The 13,465-nt window shown below is 30.6% G+C and overlaps 1 protein-coding gene across 1 annotated transcript; it reads left to right on the forward strand.

Annotated features, from left to right (window-relative positions):
* Window positions 1-8,665: 8,665 nt before the first annotated feature.
* On the forward strand, window positions 8,666-10,860 carry LOC113376718 (superoxide dismutase [Mn], mitochondrial). Its single transcript, XM_026616742.1, has 5 exons — window positions 8,666-8,745; window positions 8,888-8,958; window positions 9,290-9,625; window positions 9,702-9,856; window positions 10,618-10,860. Exons 2-5 carry the CDS (start codon window positions 8,921-8,923, stop codon window positions 10,764-10,766), a joined length of 678 nt encoding a protein of 225 aa, XP_026472527.1. The 5' UTR covers window positions 8,666-8,745; window positions 8,888-8,920; the 3' UTR covers window positions 10,767-10,860.
* Window positions 10,861-13,465: the final 2,605 nt, after the last annotated feature.

A 13,465-nucleotide genomic window follows, 5' to 3' on the forward strand; every position in this document is an offset into this window, starting at 1 on the left:
AATTTTTTTCCAAAAGCAATTATTTTGTTAATACAAGCAGAAAGTTCTTCGAATCATTCCAAACGGACGCATAGTTCTCTCAAAAACTGCTATTTTTTGCACATTTATCTCTGTATCTTTGAAATGGCTGGACCTGCCTTTGCCAAAAACTAATCATCTCTTCTCCCAAACATTATAAATTAAATATTTTTCGGATCATTCAAATCGGATACTCCATTCTCTCAAAAACTCGATTTGTATTTTCTGTACTCTTTGCTCCGCATTTCCGTAACGGCTAGACCTGCATTTGCAGTAAACTAATCGGCACATCTCCCTATCAATAGGAATCGAATGTTTTTTTAATCATTCAAATTGGTTGATCAGTGCCCCAAAACGTAAGCGAAAAAATGCGCACATACAAAACGCACACACATCCATTTTTTCTGATAAGGAGAACCAGCGAGTTGCTCATCTCGGATTTCGATGAAACTTGGCACAATTTGGCGCAATTGCTCCGGGGTTCAATTGCCGATTCAGATATAATTTTTTTCATTATTTTTGTTTGATATTTATAATTTCACGTGTAAATAATATCAAAATTTATTTGAGTTTTCAATTAATTTTATATTTTTTGCTAAATATTCCATAATAAAGTCCTCCGTTACACCCGTAAATTTTTATTTTGATATTACTTATGAAACTTACGATCATATAAATGTTAAGTGATTCCTAAAACATTATATTTTTGTATTAATAACAATAATAATTCGGAAGAAGAGATATAATTTATTTTCATAGAAAAACTATGTTCAAATTTACAACTGTGGGGATTGAACATATCGTAAAAACAAGAAAAACATAAAAACTGCAGTGAATAAATTTTATTAATAACGTTTTCAAGCCATATGTCGAAAAGGATTTTTTTTATTAATATTAGAATCTTGGGCTGATCAAACGTACAAAGTATCATCCTCATAATAGTAAATTTAGCTTGAATGATAAATATAATCAGATACTTTAAGAATACGTTAAGAATCTAATATTAATAAAAAAAAATCTTTATGAGGTATGCCAAAATGTTTAGAAACCTTCAAAACGTGAAGATATGCAAACAATTTCATTTTCGATTTCGGCCCATTACTATAACTACCCTACGGAAAGTTTAAAATATTTTTCGAAAATGTTGAAAACATTTGAATTTTTAACTTCCCGTAGGGCAAATTATAGTAATCGCAAAAAAATCGAAAATCAAAATTTTTATATATCTTTACGTTTCAAAACCTGAACATTTTAGCATGTGTGTGTGCGTGTATGTATGTGTGTGCGGATACAAATTTTCGTCTACGATTTCGGGAACACGGATGAAGCAATTTGAATAATTCGAAAAACATTCGATTCGTATTGATAAGGAGAAGTGCTGATTAGTTTTTGGCGGAGGCAGGTCTAGCCGTTCCAAAGATACGGGGCAAAAGTGCCAAAAACGGTAACTCAGTTTTTAAGAGAACGGAGCGTCCGATTTTAATAATTCAAAAAACATTTTACTTGTATTGATCAAGATCGAAAAGAATTGATCAAATTTTCTTTGTGGCAGGTCTAGCGGTCCATTTGGCGGTCAAAAATGATCATTAAAAATATGCACATCAAATTATCAGATATTTTATAGAGATTTTAACAATAAGTATAAATTTTGTTTACATTCCTATGGGTTTCGTACCAATGTTTATCCGTTAGCCGTCGACGCGGCGCTTACGCGCTTTGACATATCGTCTCTATGCAGTTAAAGCAGTACGATTGCTTTGAAAAAAAGTTCAGAGTTTCCAAAATATGTCAAAATAAAGAAAACATTTTTTTTTCAAAAAAAAGTAATTTTTTGTCAAAATAGTTTCTCAAAAATCTAATTTCTTCGAAGTACTTTTTTTTCAACTCAGCTTTTAAGAGGATGGAGCGTCCGATTTCTTAACGGCAGGTCTAGCGGTTTCAGAGATCTAGTAAAAAAAGAAAAAAATGCAATTTTTCAGTATTACATCCATTAGATAAGACCTTCGACACATCAATGGCAATGGTCAGATGATTTGTATTTTGCCAACGCCTTCAGTTTTATGTCAAATATTTTACTAGTTGTCCATTTCGGGACAGTTGTAATAATTGTTAAAATAAAAAAAAACAAGCTAAAAGTTTTACATCCATATCATTTTCAGTTAGCACCAACCTTCAAATGCTACGTGTATAAATTTAAGTGCAATCCGACAACTGATTCATGAGTTACAGCTTTTTGAGTAAAGCTACTTTTGTTATTTAGAGAAAGTGGATAACAACAAAATTTGTGTGGTAATGAAATAATCATTTTTAATGGGAAAAATGCTGCTTACATCAAAAAGTGGCTTGATGAATGTTATTCAGATTCTGCACCAAGCAATATGACAGGACCATTAGAAAGTGATTAGAAAAATTCCGTACAGGCCGTAAAATAAGTGCTTGTTGTGACAGTTATTTCAAATCATTATGTCTTGAGATTCACTGATTATACTTATATGAAATAAAGATGAATAGATGGTGTAACCATTTCTTTGTCTAGTCAAGTAAGAATGACTCTATTGCTTATGATTCTTATTTCACATTTAATCATTTTCTAAAAAAGTGAGTTAGCCCGTATTAGGGGCTAGTTGTGAAATCTACTAGAGTAAGTAATAACGACAATAATATTTAAAATAATCAATTCAATTTTAACAAAATTGACACCTTTAAAAGTACCTAAGTGTAACATATTTCTCATGTAACACATCCTACACTTGCCCACAACTTACAATTGAAATACTCAAAAACCCAATATGTTTAATTGGTGTGTAATTTGCCACTCTTGTTTTTCAGTTTTTTAATTTAAATAGCAGTTTTTTTATTTCTACCCATTCAGTTGATATTTTTGTTAATTTACCTTTACCTTTTCCTTTCGCCTCTTATTTAAATTTTTCTCATCTTATTTTCTGTTTTTTTCGTTAAACTACGTTTGCAGGAGTATCCTTCAATACTGTAGACCGCTGATTATCAACCTTTTATGGGCCACGCATAGTAATTTTTTAAATTCTAAAAATTGTTTTGTTTCTGAAAATTTTTAAGTAATATAAGTTTTAGGAAGAAATAACTATTAGATTCATATCAAAACATCATAAGTGAAATTTCTAAATAAGAAATTTCTAAAAAATGTTTACTTATCTACGGGCCACGCATAGTAATTTTTTAAATTCTAAAAATTTTTTTGTTCCTGAAAAATTTTAAGTAATATAAGTTTTAGAAAGAAATAACTATTAGATTCATATCAAAACATCATAAGTGAAATTTCTAAATAAGAAATAAAAACCAAAATTCAAATTAATTTTATTACTGATTTTTTTATATTTATTAAATGCGATTCTGAATTTATGATTTTATATTAGGTTCTAACTTACTGAGTTTTAAATTCAAGTCTCCGCGTTGAGTTATTTCAAGTTTATTTCTTTTTTTATTAATAAATTATGGCAATATCTTGTACATTTGGTTACATTCGGGCATTTGATTTCAGTTTCTTCATAAATCCATTCATTGATTTCACTTAGCTAGTATAAAATGCAAATTGGGGTGAAAAGAAACGAAAATATATCTAATTTTTCTTTTGTTAATTCGAATTGACCATATTTTTTTTAAATTTCAAAACCGGAACGAAAACTTTTAGTTATAGGGTTGGCAACTAAGTAAGTGCGAATTTTTGTTAGAAAATCAATGACAATTTTTTTATGAAATTAAATAATTTTGTTTTATGATATATTGCCCATTTTGTTAGAAAATTTTTGTTAGAAAATTTTTGTTAGAAAATCATTGACAATTTTTTTATGAAATTAAATAATTTTGTTTTATGATATATTGCCCATTTTGTTAGAAAATTTTTGTTAGAAAATCATTGACAAGTTTTTTATGAAATTAAATAATTTTGTTTTATGATATATTGTCCATTTTGATTAATCACCTTTTGTTACCATTCAAGCAGCATTATTATTCCACATCTAAAAACATATTTACAAAGTTTTTATTAGCGAAAAACTGAATCAGGTACAAATGACACCACCATCATTATTATTTTTTAAATCCAAGGAGTTTTATTAACATTAAAACAAAAGGCAATCAGATGGTACATGCTTAGGAGTATATGGTGGATGTAAAAAAACATTCCAACCAAGTTCCAGTAAGTTTAAACATAGCCAAATTATTTGTCTTAAATCTCACACTTTGTAGTGACATGATCTGAATCGATCATTGCTTTGATTGGGTTGTCCACAACTTCAAGTGAGCGATTAGAGCGCTTTTCAACTTTGGGTGTAAATTCATCAGAAGGACATTTAGCAAACAAATTTTGAAATAACTGTTTTTAAGTTGCCGCCATAATCAGAACTCAACCTTTGGTAGCTAAAGATGCGTTTTTTCTTTTAAAGAAATAAAGATACTTAATAATACAAAAATGTTTGCTTTGATTTTCCATCTTTCAACAAACGCCAAACGAAAGCTATGCAACCGATCAAAAAACTATTTTTTACTAATTGACAGCTGAATTACTTACTATACAATAAACGAAAACGAACTAAATAGAGTTCAATATTTAGAGTACGTTAGCAAACCTAAAAATTCAATTGAAATAATCTGAGAGTAGAAGCCGCACTTAGCTGCCAACCTTATACCACACTGATCCGAGACGAACGAAGCGCTGAATAATTTAAATATGATTTAAAATAACAATACTTTAAGGATACAATAAAAATCAGTTTTTTTTAATGAATTTTATTTTTCAGCTATAATTAGTGATTGGATAAAACTCTGTTTGTGTTAATCTTTGCAATCAATTTTTATAAAAAATGTAAAGTATGCATAGTTCAAGTCGGGTCTTGTCGCTGGCCTAAAGCACTTATGCCAAACAGTCAGAAACTTAATTTCCTCATTTTCTACTAATCTTCATTGATTCGAAAGTTAAAGTTCAAAATTATTAGTGAGCTTCTATTTGAACTCTTTGAAATTATGCATTCGGCAACATTGTCTTTCATTATGTATAGTTTTATATGGGCATTTAATATTTTTAATTTTATTTTTGCCTTAGGACTTCAGTTAGATTTCAGATAGATTCAAATCACCCAAATTTTCAACACTGTCATAAACACAGTATCGTTTCTTTGGCCAGTGGCAGAAATCTTTTCATTCTGTTGGTGTTTTATTTAGATATCAAAAAGTTACACCCGTTAACATTAATAAGACCTAAAAATTTATAATTTTTTGATAATATCCGGAACGGCAAGAAACAAAATAAAATTCGGGGCATATTGTAATGTGTTATAACTAACCCCAGGAATATTTTTTACATTAACCAAGATAACTATTTAAACAATTTAGCAATTACAAAAATTATCACACACTCTCAAAGATTGATAAATTTAAAGCATGTTAAAGTACATAAAATTTTTAATCAATCGAAAATAATAACGCAAACCAAACTTTTTATAGTACAATTTTAATTCAAATGTAAAAAATAACGCACCTGCTAGTAGGTATGCTAGTAGCTATGACAATATTATGCAGGTTTACATATACAATCGAGACAAAACAATATTTTAATACCGTTCAAGATTCTGCCCTATTATAGTGCAAAGAGCGCCTAAGGGAGGTGGCAAAAACATAAAAAAATCCAAAAAACAATTTTCAATCAACGTGAAGTGAAGTTGACAGAGATAGCTGAGAATTTGAAGATATTAAGAAAGCTTGTTGGATATATTGTGCCTGAATATTTAGATATAAGAAAGCTCTATGCAAAACGTATGCTGCGCGTTCTCACATTTGACCAAAAACCATAATTACTTAGTTGATGATTCGGAGCAGTGTTTAGAGATGTTTATGAAACCAAAATAAAACTCAGTTTTTGCGCCGGTATGTTACCATAGATGTGATCTGGCTTTATCACTACACCCCGAAATTTAATAGACGGTCGTTCAAGTGGACTGGACGCGGTAATCGAGAAAAACACAAACGATTAGCTGGCAAGGTTATGACCTCAGTTTTTGGATTCACGAAAAATGATCTTCATCGGCTATCTTGAGGAAGAAAAGACCATTAATAGTGACTATATCCAGTTATTGAAGCATATGAAGGTCGAAATTGCAAAAAAGGCAGATTTAAAGAAGATCAGTTCAGTTTTATCAAGACTATGAAACGTGTCACAAATCATTCAAAACATTAGAAAAATTTGTCGAATTGGGTTTGGAATCGCTTCCCTATCCGCCGACCGGCCCACCATCTAGATCAGTCCCCCAACGACTATTTTCTGTTCGCAGACCTCAAAAGAATGCTCGCTAGATAGATATTTAGAACTAGAGATTAGGTTAAAGTTTTTGAACATTTTAGCATACCTTATAATTAGAAAAAAATTATGTATGTGTGTGTGGTTGTGTATATGTAGTGCGGATACAATTTTTTCGACGATTTTGAGAACAAGGATCAACCAATTGGTATGATTCAATAAACATTCGATTCCTACTGATAGGAAGACATGCTAATTAGTTTGTAGCCAAGGCAGATCTAGCCGTTACGAAAATACGGGGTAAAAAGTGTCAGAAATGGTAACTCAGTTTTGTAGAGCATCAGATTTGAATTAGTTAAAAAATATTTCACTTGTATTAACAAAATGAAGAACTGATAGTAGTGAAATTTTTATGAAGGCGGAGATCCAATAAATAAAGTAATGGCTATTAAAAATGATTATTAGACGTAAATTATCAGAGATTTTAATAATATGTATGTGTTTTGTTTACATTTCTATGGGTTCCGTAAGATTTATAATGTTTAGGCGTTAGCTTACGCGCCCCGATTTTTTTATTTGAAAAAAAATCTCAAAATTTCGAATAAAAATTTTAAATTTTTTAAAAAGGTTCAATTTTCAAAACTTTTTAAAATTTTATTGCTGTACGGGAAGTTTCAACAATTTGTCCTAAAGCACGATACCATGCACTACAATTTACAGTATATTTTTTAGTATAAACGCCGCATTGCATTTCAATAAACCAAAGCTAAATAGTTAAATCGAGGCCATAGATAAACAAATATAAATGGTCGAGCCCATTTTATAATTGTGCCTCACGCTTTAGTCCGCATAGTAGAACCTAAATTATCCGGACCTCGGTTATACGGATTGCCGGATTACCAACCGCGACCAATTTATATGTATGTATATACCTACAATTCGAATTTTAGCATGATTAATGCTGCAATTTAGTACATGTACGTAATGTAATCGAAGAAAATAGGTATGTACAAACTAGAGATGCGTAACTCACTCCGGAGTTATCATTCGGGTACAACTCTTCCCTCGGAGTGAATCCGAGTGGAGTTGTTTCACAGGATTTGTCATATCCGACTTCGTTAAACTGTTATTAAATCTGTTAACTCGTACAGGCATTTAGTGTTTTTGTCGTTTTTGATTTGGGAAGGAAGCGATCACTTTCTTGTCTCGCAGGCAGTTTTATGACCATTTTTAAGTATAAAAGTCAAAATAAATACCATTGTGTATTTTCCAGAAAATACAAAAATGTTACTTTAAAGATACAGAACAATGAAATTGTATACAAGTGTGAATAGCTCAAATGTATAATTTATTGAATAGTAAGGGGTCATATTTCTAACTACGACAATCTTTGGCCGTAAATGACGAAATGCATTTATTTAATATTTTTTCCATAGGCTGAAATAACAACACTTTAGAGTACAAAATTTATCAGTGATATCATTAGCATTTAAGCAGTAAAAAATATTCAGTATTATATTATTACTTTTACACAATTATATAATAGTGTAAAAGTGATAATATGCTAATCGAACTACGCGATATAATATTAATTTTCAACTGGAAAGAGCAGAAGAAAAATTTTGAAAGCAGAAGTATTATGTTTTGCTTTTATTACAAAGTTTACTACATAATTTTTATATAAAATTAATCAAAAAAATCAATTATTTTCTCATCAAAAGGAAATCATTAAATTGAATTTGATTCTCAAGTTTTGCGTTTTTACTTTGGTCAACAGTGCTAAAAATACGAGTCACTGAGTCGATCATCTGGTCGACCGAAAAATTTTACAATCCGTTATTTATTCGTTAATTTTTTAGAAAAATTATTTTATTGATAATTATTCATAAATTTTTATTACAAATAATTAATGGAATTTGACAAATCCTTAAATACATAAACAGCCTACTATAGAACACATTTGTTTCGAGTATTTCATTTTCAAAATTGTCGGAGTCGTGGAGTTGTTTAGCGGACATAACTCCACCATGAAGCGGAGTCAAATCCGAGTCGATCTGGCTTCGGATATAATAAGCCCATCTTTAGTACAAACATAGGAAAGTGTTAATTTCTTAATAAACATTAATTTTCGTTGATATCTATGTATGATATGTATATAATTGTTATTTTTAATAAATACACAACATTTTTCTTCATAAATTGGATTATCCGGATTTTGGATTATCCGAATGCCCATCGACAACAATTAGTCTGGTTAATTGGGTTAATCGAGGTTCTACTGTATTTTAAAACCAGCTAGTAGCGCACTCTAGATAATAATATCAGAACTAATATAATAAGAAATACAGGAATGTTCCAAAATAAAAACCTAATCGAAGAAACAAATCAAGTTCGTGCCTCAACCGGCAATCCTTCTTATATTATTTTAAATGACCTTCGATATACTTTAAATATATTAGGTAAGTGATAAATCAAATCGAATATCTGTAAATTATAAATACAGAAAATCAAATTATTACGTTTGTTATAATAATTTTGTAGATGTGCTTATTTAAAATTTTTGATGGAATACGTGTTATATAGTTTTTCTTTTGTTTGCAGATTTGCCATTTTTTATAAAAATTTGCAGTAAAAATGATTGTTGGTGGAAGATCACTGAAACATGCAACCAGGTGATAAACTTACATATATTTCAATTTATTGACGTTGTTAATTGAAAATTCCGGAGCAAAATAGATACCCTAACCAATAATTTTTTTCTCACTTTTACTTGCTTCTAAGAACATTTATTTTCTTTAATTAACTATTTTTATATTAACATTAGTAGGTATTTGATTGTAGATTGATCTTCATCTTTTACAATTTTAAATTGAACCAACTATGTTAAAGAATATTACTCAGTAAAATTTGAAGCAATACATGATAAATTTATCATTTATATTTAAGCTTAGTTTGTAATAATTATTTTGAAAATAATCAGAATATATTTCTTGTTGTAATTAGGTTACTGGCGACACCATTATCAACATCTGTAAGCAATCGCAGTGCTCACCAGCTGCCGGAACTTGGTTATGAATATAATGCATTGGAACCAATTATTTCAAGGGACATTATGGCTCTACATCACAGCAAACATCACCAAACATATGTCACAAATTATAATGCGGCAGAAGAAAAATTAAACGCCGCAATCAAAGCAAATTGCGTGCAAACAATAATCAATTTACAACCTGCATTGAAATTCAATGGAGGAGGACACATCAATCATTCTATCTTTTGGAAAAACCTTTCCCCGAAGGGGGGTAAACCAAGTGACCAGCTACAGAAAATGATTGAATGGTATTAATTGCAAACAGGGATTGAATTTACTTTCTCTTAATTGTGCATAAATATATTTTTTTTTTATAAATTTCAGTGATTTTGGATCTATGGATAAGATGAAAACTGCTTTGTCTACAGCAGCTGTAGGTGTTCAAGGCTCAGGATGGGGATGGCTGGCTTATAATAAAACTGCTAAAAAGTTACAAATAGCTACATGCGCAAATCAAGATCCATTGGAAGCAACCACTGGTACATTTATGCAATAAATATAATTTAAAAAAATATTTGATTTTTTTAAGATAACTCACTTAAAGAAAACATACATTTTGAATGTGTTTCTGCATGTACAGTAATACCCCTCTCAATGCGGGGGATATGCTCCATCAAGGTAGATGGCAATGCGAAACAGCGCAAATGAGGCTATCTTAACATGGAAATATAGGGGTTAGGGAAAGAAGGCTAGGAAATTGGTTAGGTTAGGTATTAAATTTAAAAAGTTTTTTCTCAAACATTCATTTCTTAAAGCCGAAATTAATACCACATAAAATTCTATGTCAGTCATATTTAGTTAGCCTTCTGCGTTTTCAGTGTTCTGCTTTTTTGTGACAAAAGCATCTAATGCTGCTTGCCTTTTTTTTGCATTGTTCTGCTAAAAGTTCTTCATAAACGGATAGAGCATCTCTAACACCATCAATGAATTATCCATTATTTTAGTTCTGGTAAACAAACTCCTTTTTACATACGCCATCGAAAGTTCTTTTTGCTCTTCCTCTGAATCACTGCTGTCAACATTTTTGTTTTTTTCTCGTTCAGTTTATACCATGAGCTCATCATTAGAAAGACTAAGCTGCGTCTTTAATTTTCTAAATCTTCCACATTTACCCCTTCAAAACCAGGGTTGAAATAAAAGAGCGCTAAAAGGAACAGTATTAAGCGGGGTATTCCTGGACATGTATATATGTTTTATCCAATGTACATTCTGTAATTTAATTGTGTTTTTTTATCATCAGGTCTGGTTCCACTATTTGGAATTGACGTCTGGGAACATGCATACTACCTTCAATATAAAAATGTCAGGGCTGACTATGTAAAAGCAATTTTCGATGTTGCCAACTGGGCAGATATTAGTGAAAGATTGCAAAATGCAACAAAATGTTGAGCTGTGTCAAAGGCAGACAACACTGGAATATAGTTTTGCACAAAGTGCAAGAAAAATTTACTGTGGTTTAGATTTATGAATATCATAAGTACATATAATGTAAATCAGAATAAATATGCTAAAATATAATCGTTCTAATTTCAATTAAATAAGAAGTAAACAAATTAGTCACAAGTGAGATTAGTTATTCTTACCAAAAGTAAAATATAGGGTTGTTTGTAAAATATATATTTTTTTTACAACAGAGGATTTAATTATATTTTTTTGTACCTAACATCACACTTAAGCCCAATAATTTATTATGTGATTTTGAAACTTATATTTTAATGTTTGTTTTGTTCAAAATTATAATCAATTATGCACAGTAGTTTTTGAATGGCGCCCCTTTAATTATGAACTGTTTTCACACACTAAAGGTTGAAAGATGATTTTTAAAACCGATTTGTACTTATTGTTAGTATGATAGTGCCAAAACTGGTTTGTCAAATTTCAATCAAGAAATTTTGATGTTAATAGTCACGAAACCGGCGAATAACAACACATGTCATCTCATCCACCAGAAAAAGTTGATGCTGTATGTCTGGTGAGATTTGTAAGGAATTGTTTTCCAGCTTATCCAGAACGGTTAATTCGGATGCCTATTATGATTAGCTGAATAAACTAAATGAAGTACTTCAACAGAAAAGGTCAGAATTAATCAACAGTTACGGTGTAGTATTTCATCAAGACGACGCGCGACCACACATAAGTTTGGTCAATCACCAAAAGATTTACAGCTTCAATGGGACACAATGCCCCACACACCATATTATTCAGACCATATTACATCATCGAACTTTTATTTGTGTTGGTCACTAAAAAAATGTTTAGACGGTAAAACCTTTACCTCAAATGATTGAGTAAAAAAACATTTTGATCAGTTTAGTGTAATGACCAAAAAAATTATGATTACGGAATTATGCTACTACAAGAAATATGACAAAAGATGTTCGACCGAAATGGCCAATATATACTTAATTTAGCGAAGTATTTGTTTATTATAAAAAATGTCTGTAACGAAACGAAAATACTTTCTGAAGAACCCAACGAAACATTATTTTTGTACAGTGATACCCCGCGTAACGTACGCCTCGCACAATAAACAATGCGCATAACGAACTTTTCTTTTCGGTTTGGAACGTTCCACGCAACGAACTTTGCTTCACACAACGTACAAAATCGTTGTCATTTGTACTCAAAAAACATATGTTGCTCAAATTAATTCAAAGAATTTTCGAAGCAAACTATCATCGACGGTTTCTTTAACAACGCAGAAACTACAAGGGCGCAAAAGAAAGCAGTACGACTCTGATAACTTACTTCGTAAATCAGTAATATTTTTTTAGATGTCTTAATTATATGTAAAAATATCTTATTTTCTATGACTACAGAACGAATGAATTTTATTTTTATGTATTTGGTATGGAAAAACGCGTTTTGCATAGCGAACTTTTCGCACAACGAACTTTCTCCCGAAACGAATGCGGGATCATGGGGAGTTATCTCCGAACAAATGCTCGTTAGTCGTTACACTGTTTTGGCGAGGATTAATATTTTTAGCGAAAAAAAGATGTCGCTACTTGTTTCAATCTCATTAATCGAAAAGAAAATAGATGGCTGAGCGGAAATTAATCGCCATTTTACCTTCTTATATAGTGAAGCCGGTGAAGCCGTAGTGAAGCATTTATTTACGTTGTGAAGTATTTTGTTTATAATTAATTGTGTTCAAGGAATTATTATCAAATTAATATGGCAAAGTGCAGTGAACCAAATTGTGGTAACTCCAGAAATAATATAAAGTTGCATGTCTTTCCGGCATCTAATGATCAGGTATGTATATAATGATGTATTGTGTTTATATAATAAATTTGTATAATAAAAATATAATGAAAATGTTTTAGATGTTTTCAATTTGGGTGCAGAGGACGAATAATCCTTTAATGGACGATTTAACTCCATTATATTGTGGCAAACGTTGTTATGTCTGTGATGCGCACTTTACAAATGTTTGTAAAGTTGAAAATTTGCCAAAAAGTTCGAAGACAAATTTGAAAATTAATGCCCTACCGATTTGTTGGGAATCCTTACCTAGAAGAGAATTGTCTCCTGGATAAACATAGATTCCGTAAGAATAATAATAAAATTTATATATGTATTTGATAGTTAGATTTTAAAAAACTTATATTATTTTAGAACTTGGTGTGTCGATTCACAAATGTAATGTGAAAGCATAGACATACCGATTGTCAAAGAATATTAATCCCATCTCAGGTAGATAAATACTCAGGTAGAGAAAGTTGCTTTCAGAGATACCTTTGTATAGCGGTATAAATGAGTGTCTTTTTAATTAAGTTCAGCTATTTCTCATAAAAAGTATGAGAGTAGCAAATACTGTGTTTTGATGTTTGATGAAATATCACTATCTTCAGAATTGTCATATGATCGTAAAAAGGATCACATTGTTGGTTTTGTAGAGTTAGCAAATGGCAGAAAATGTTTATTTCCGGATCATGCACTTGTTTTCATGATTAAAGGAGTGAAGAATCGTTGGAAGCAACCAGTTGCTTTTTACTTTTCTGAAGGTGGGGTTAATAGTTCTGATTTAAAATCTCTTATTGTTGATGTAGATGAACAATTGCACGTGCATAAAACTTTTTTCT

Source organism: Ctenocephalides felis, unplaced genomic scaffold, assembly GCF_003426905.1.
Source record: "Ctenocephalides felis isolate EL2017-DRISC unplaced genomic scaffold, ASM342690v1 CF-g0.4_SCAFFOLD_01886, whole genome shotgun sequence".
Classification (NCBI taxonomy): Eukaryota; Metazoa; Arthropoda; class Insecta; order Siphonaptera; family Pulicidae; genus Ctenocephalides; species Ctenocephalides felis.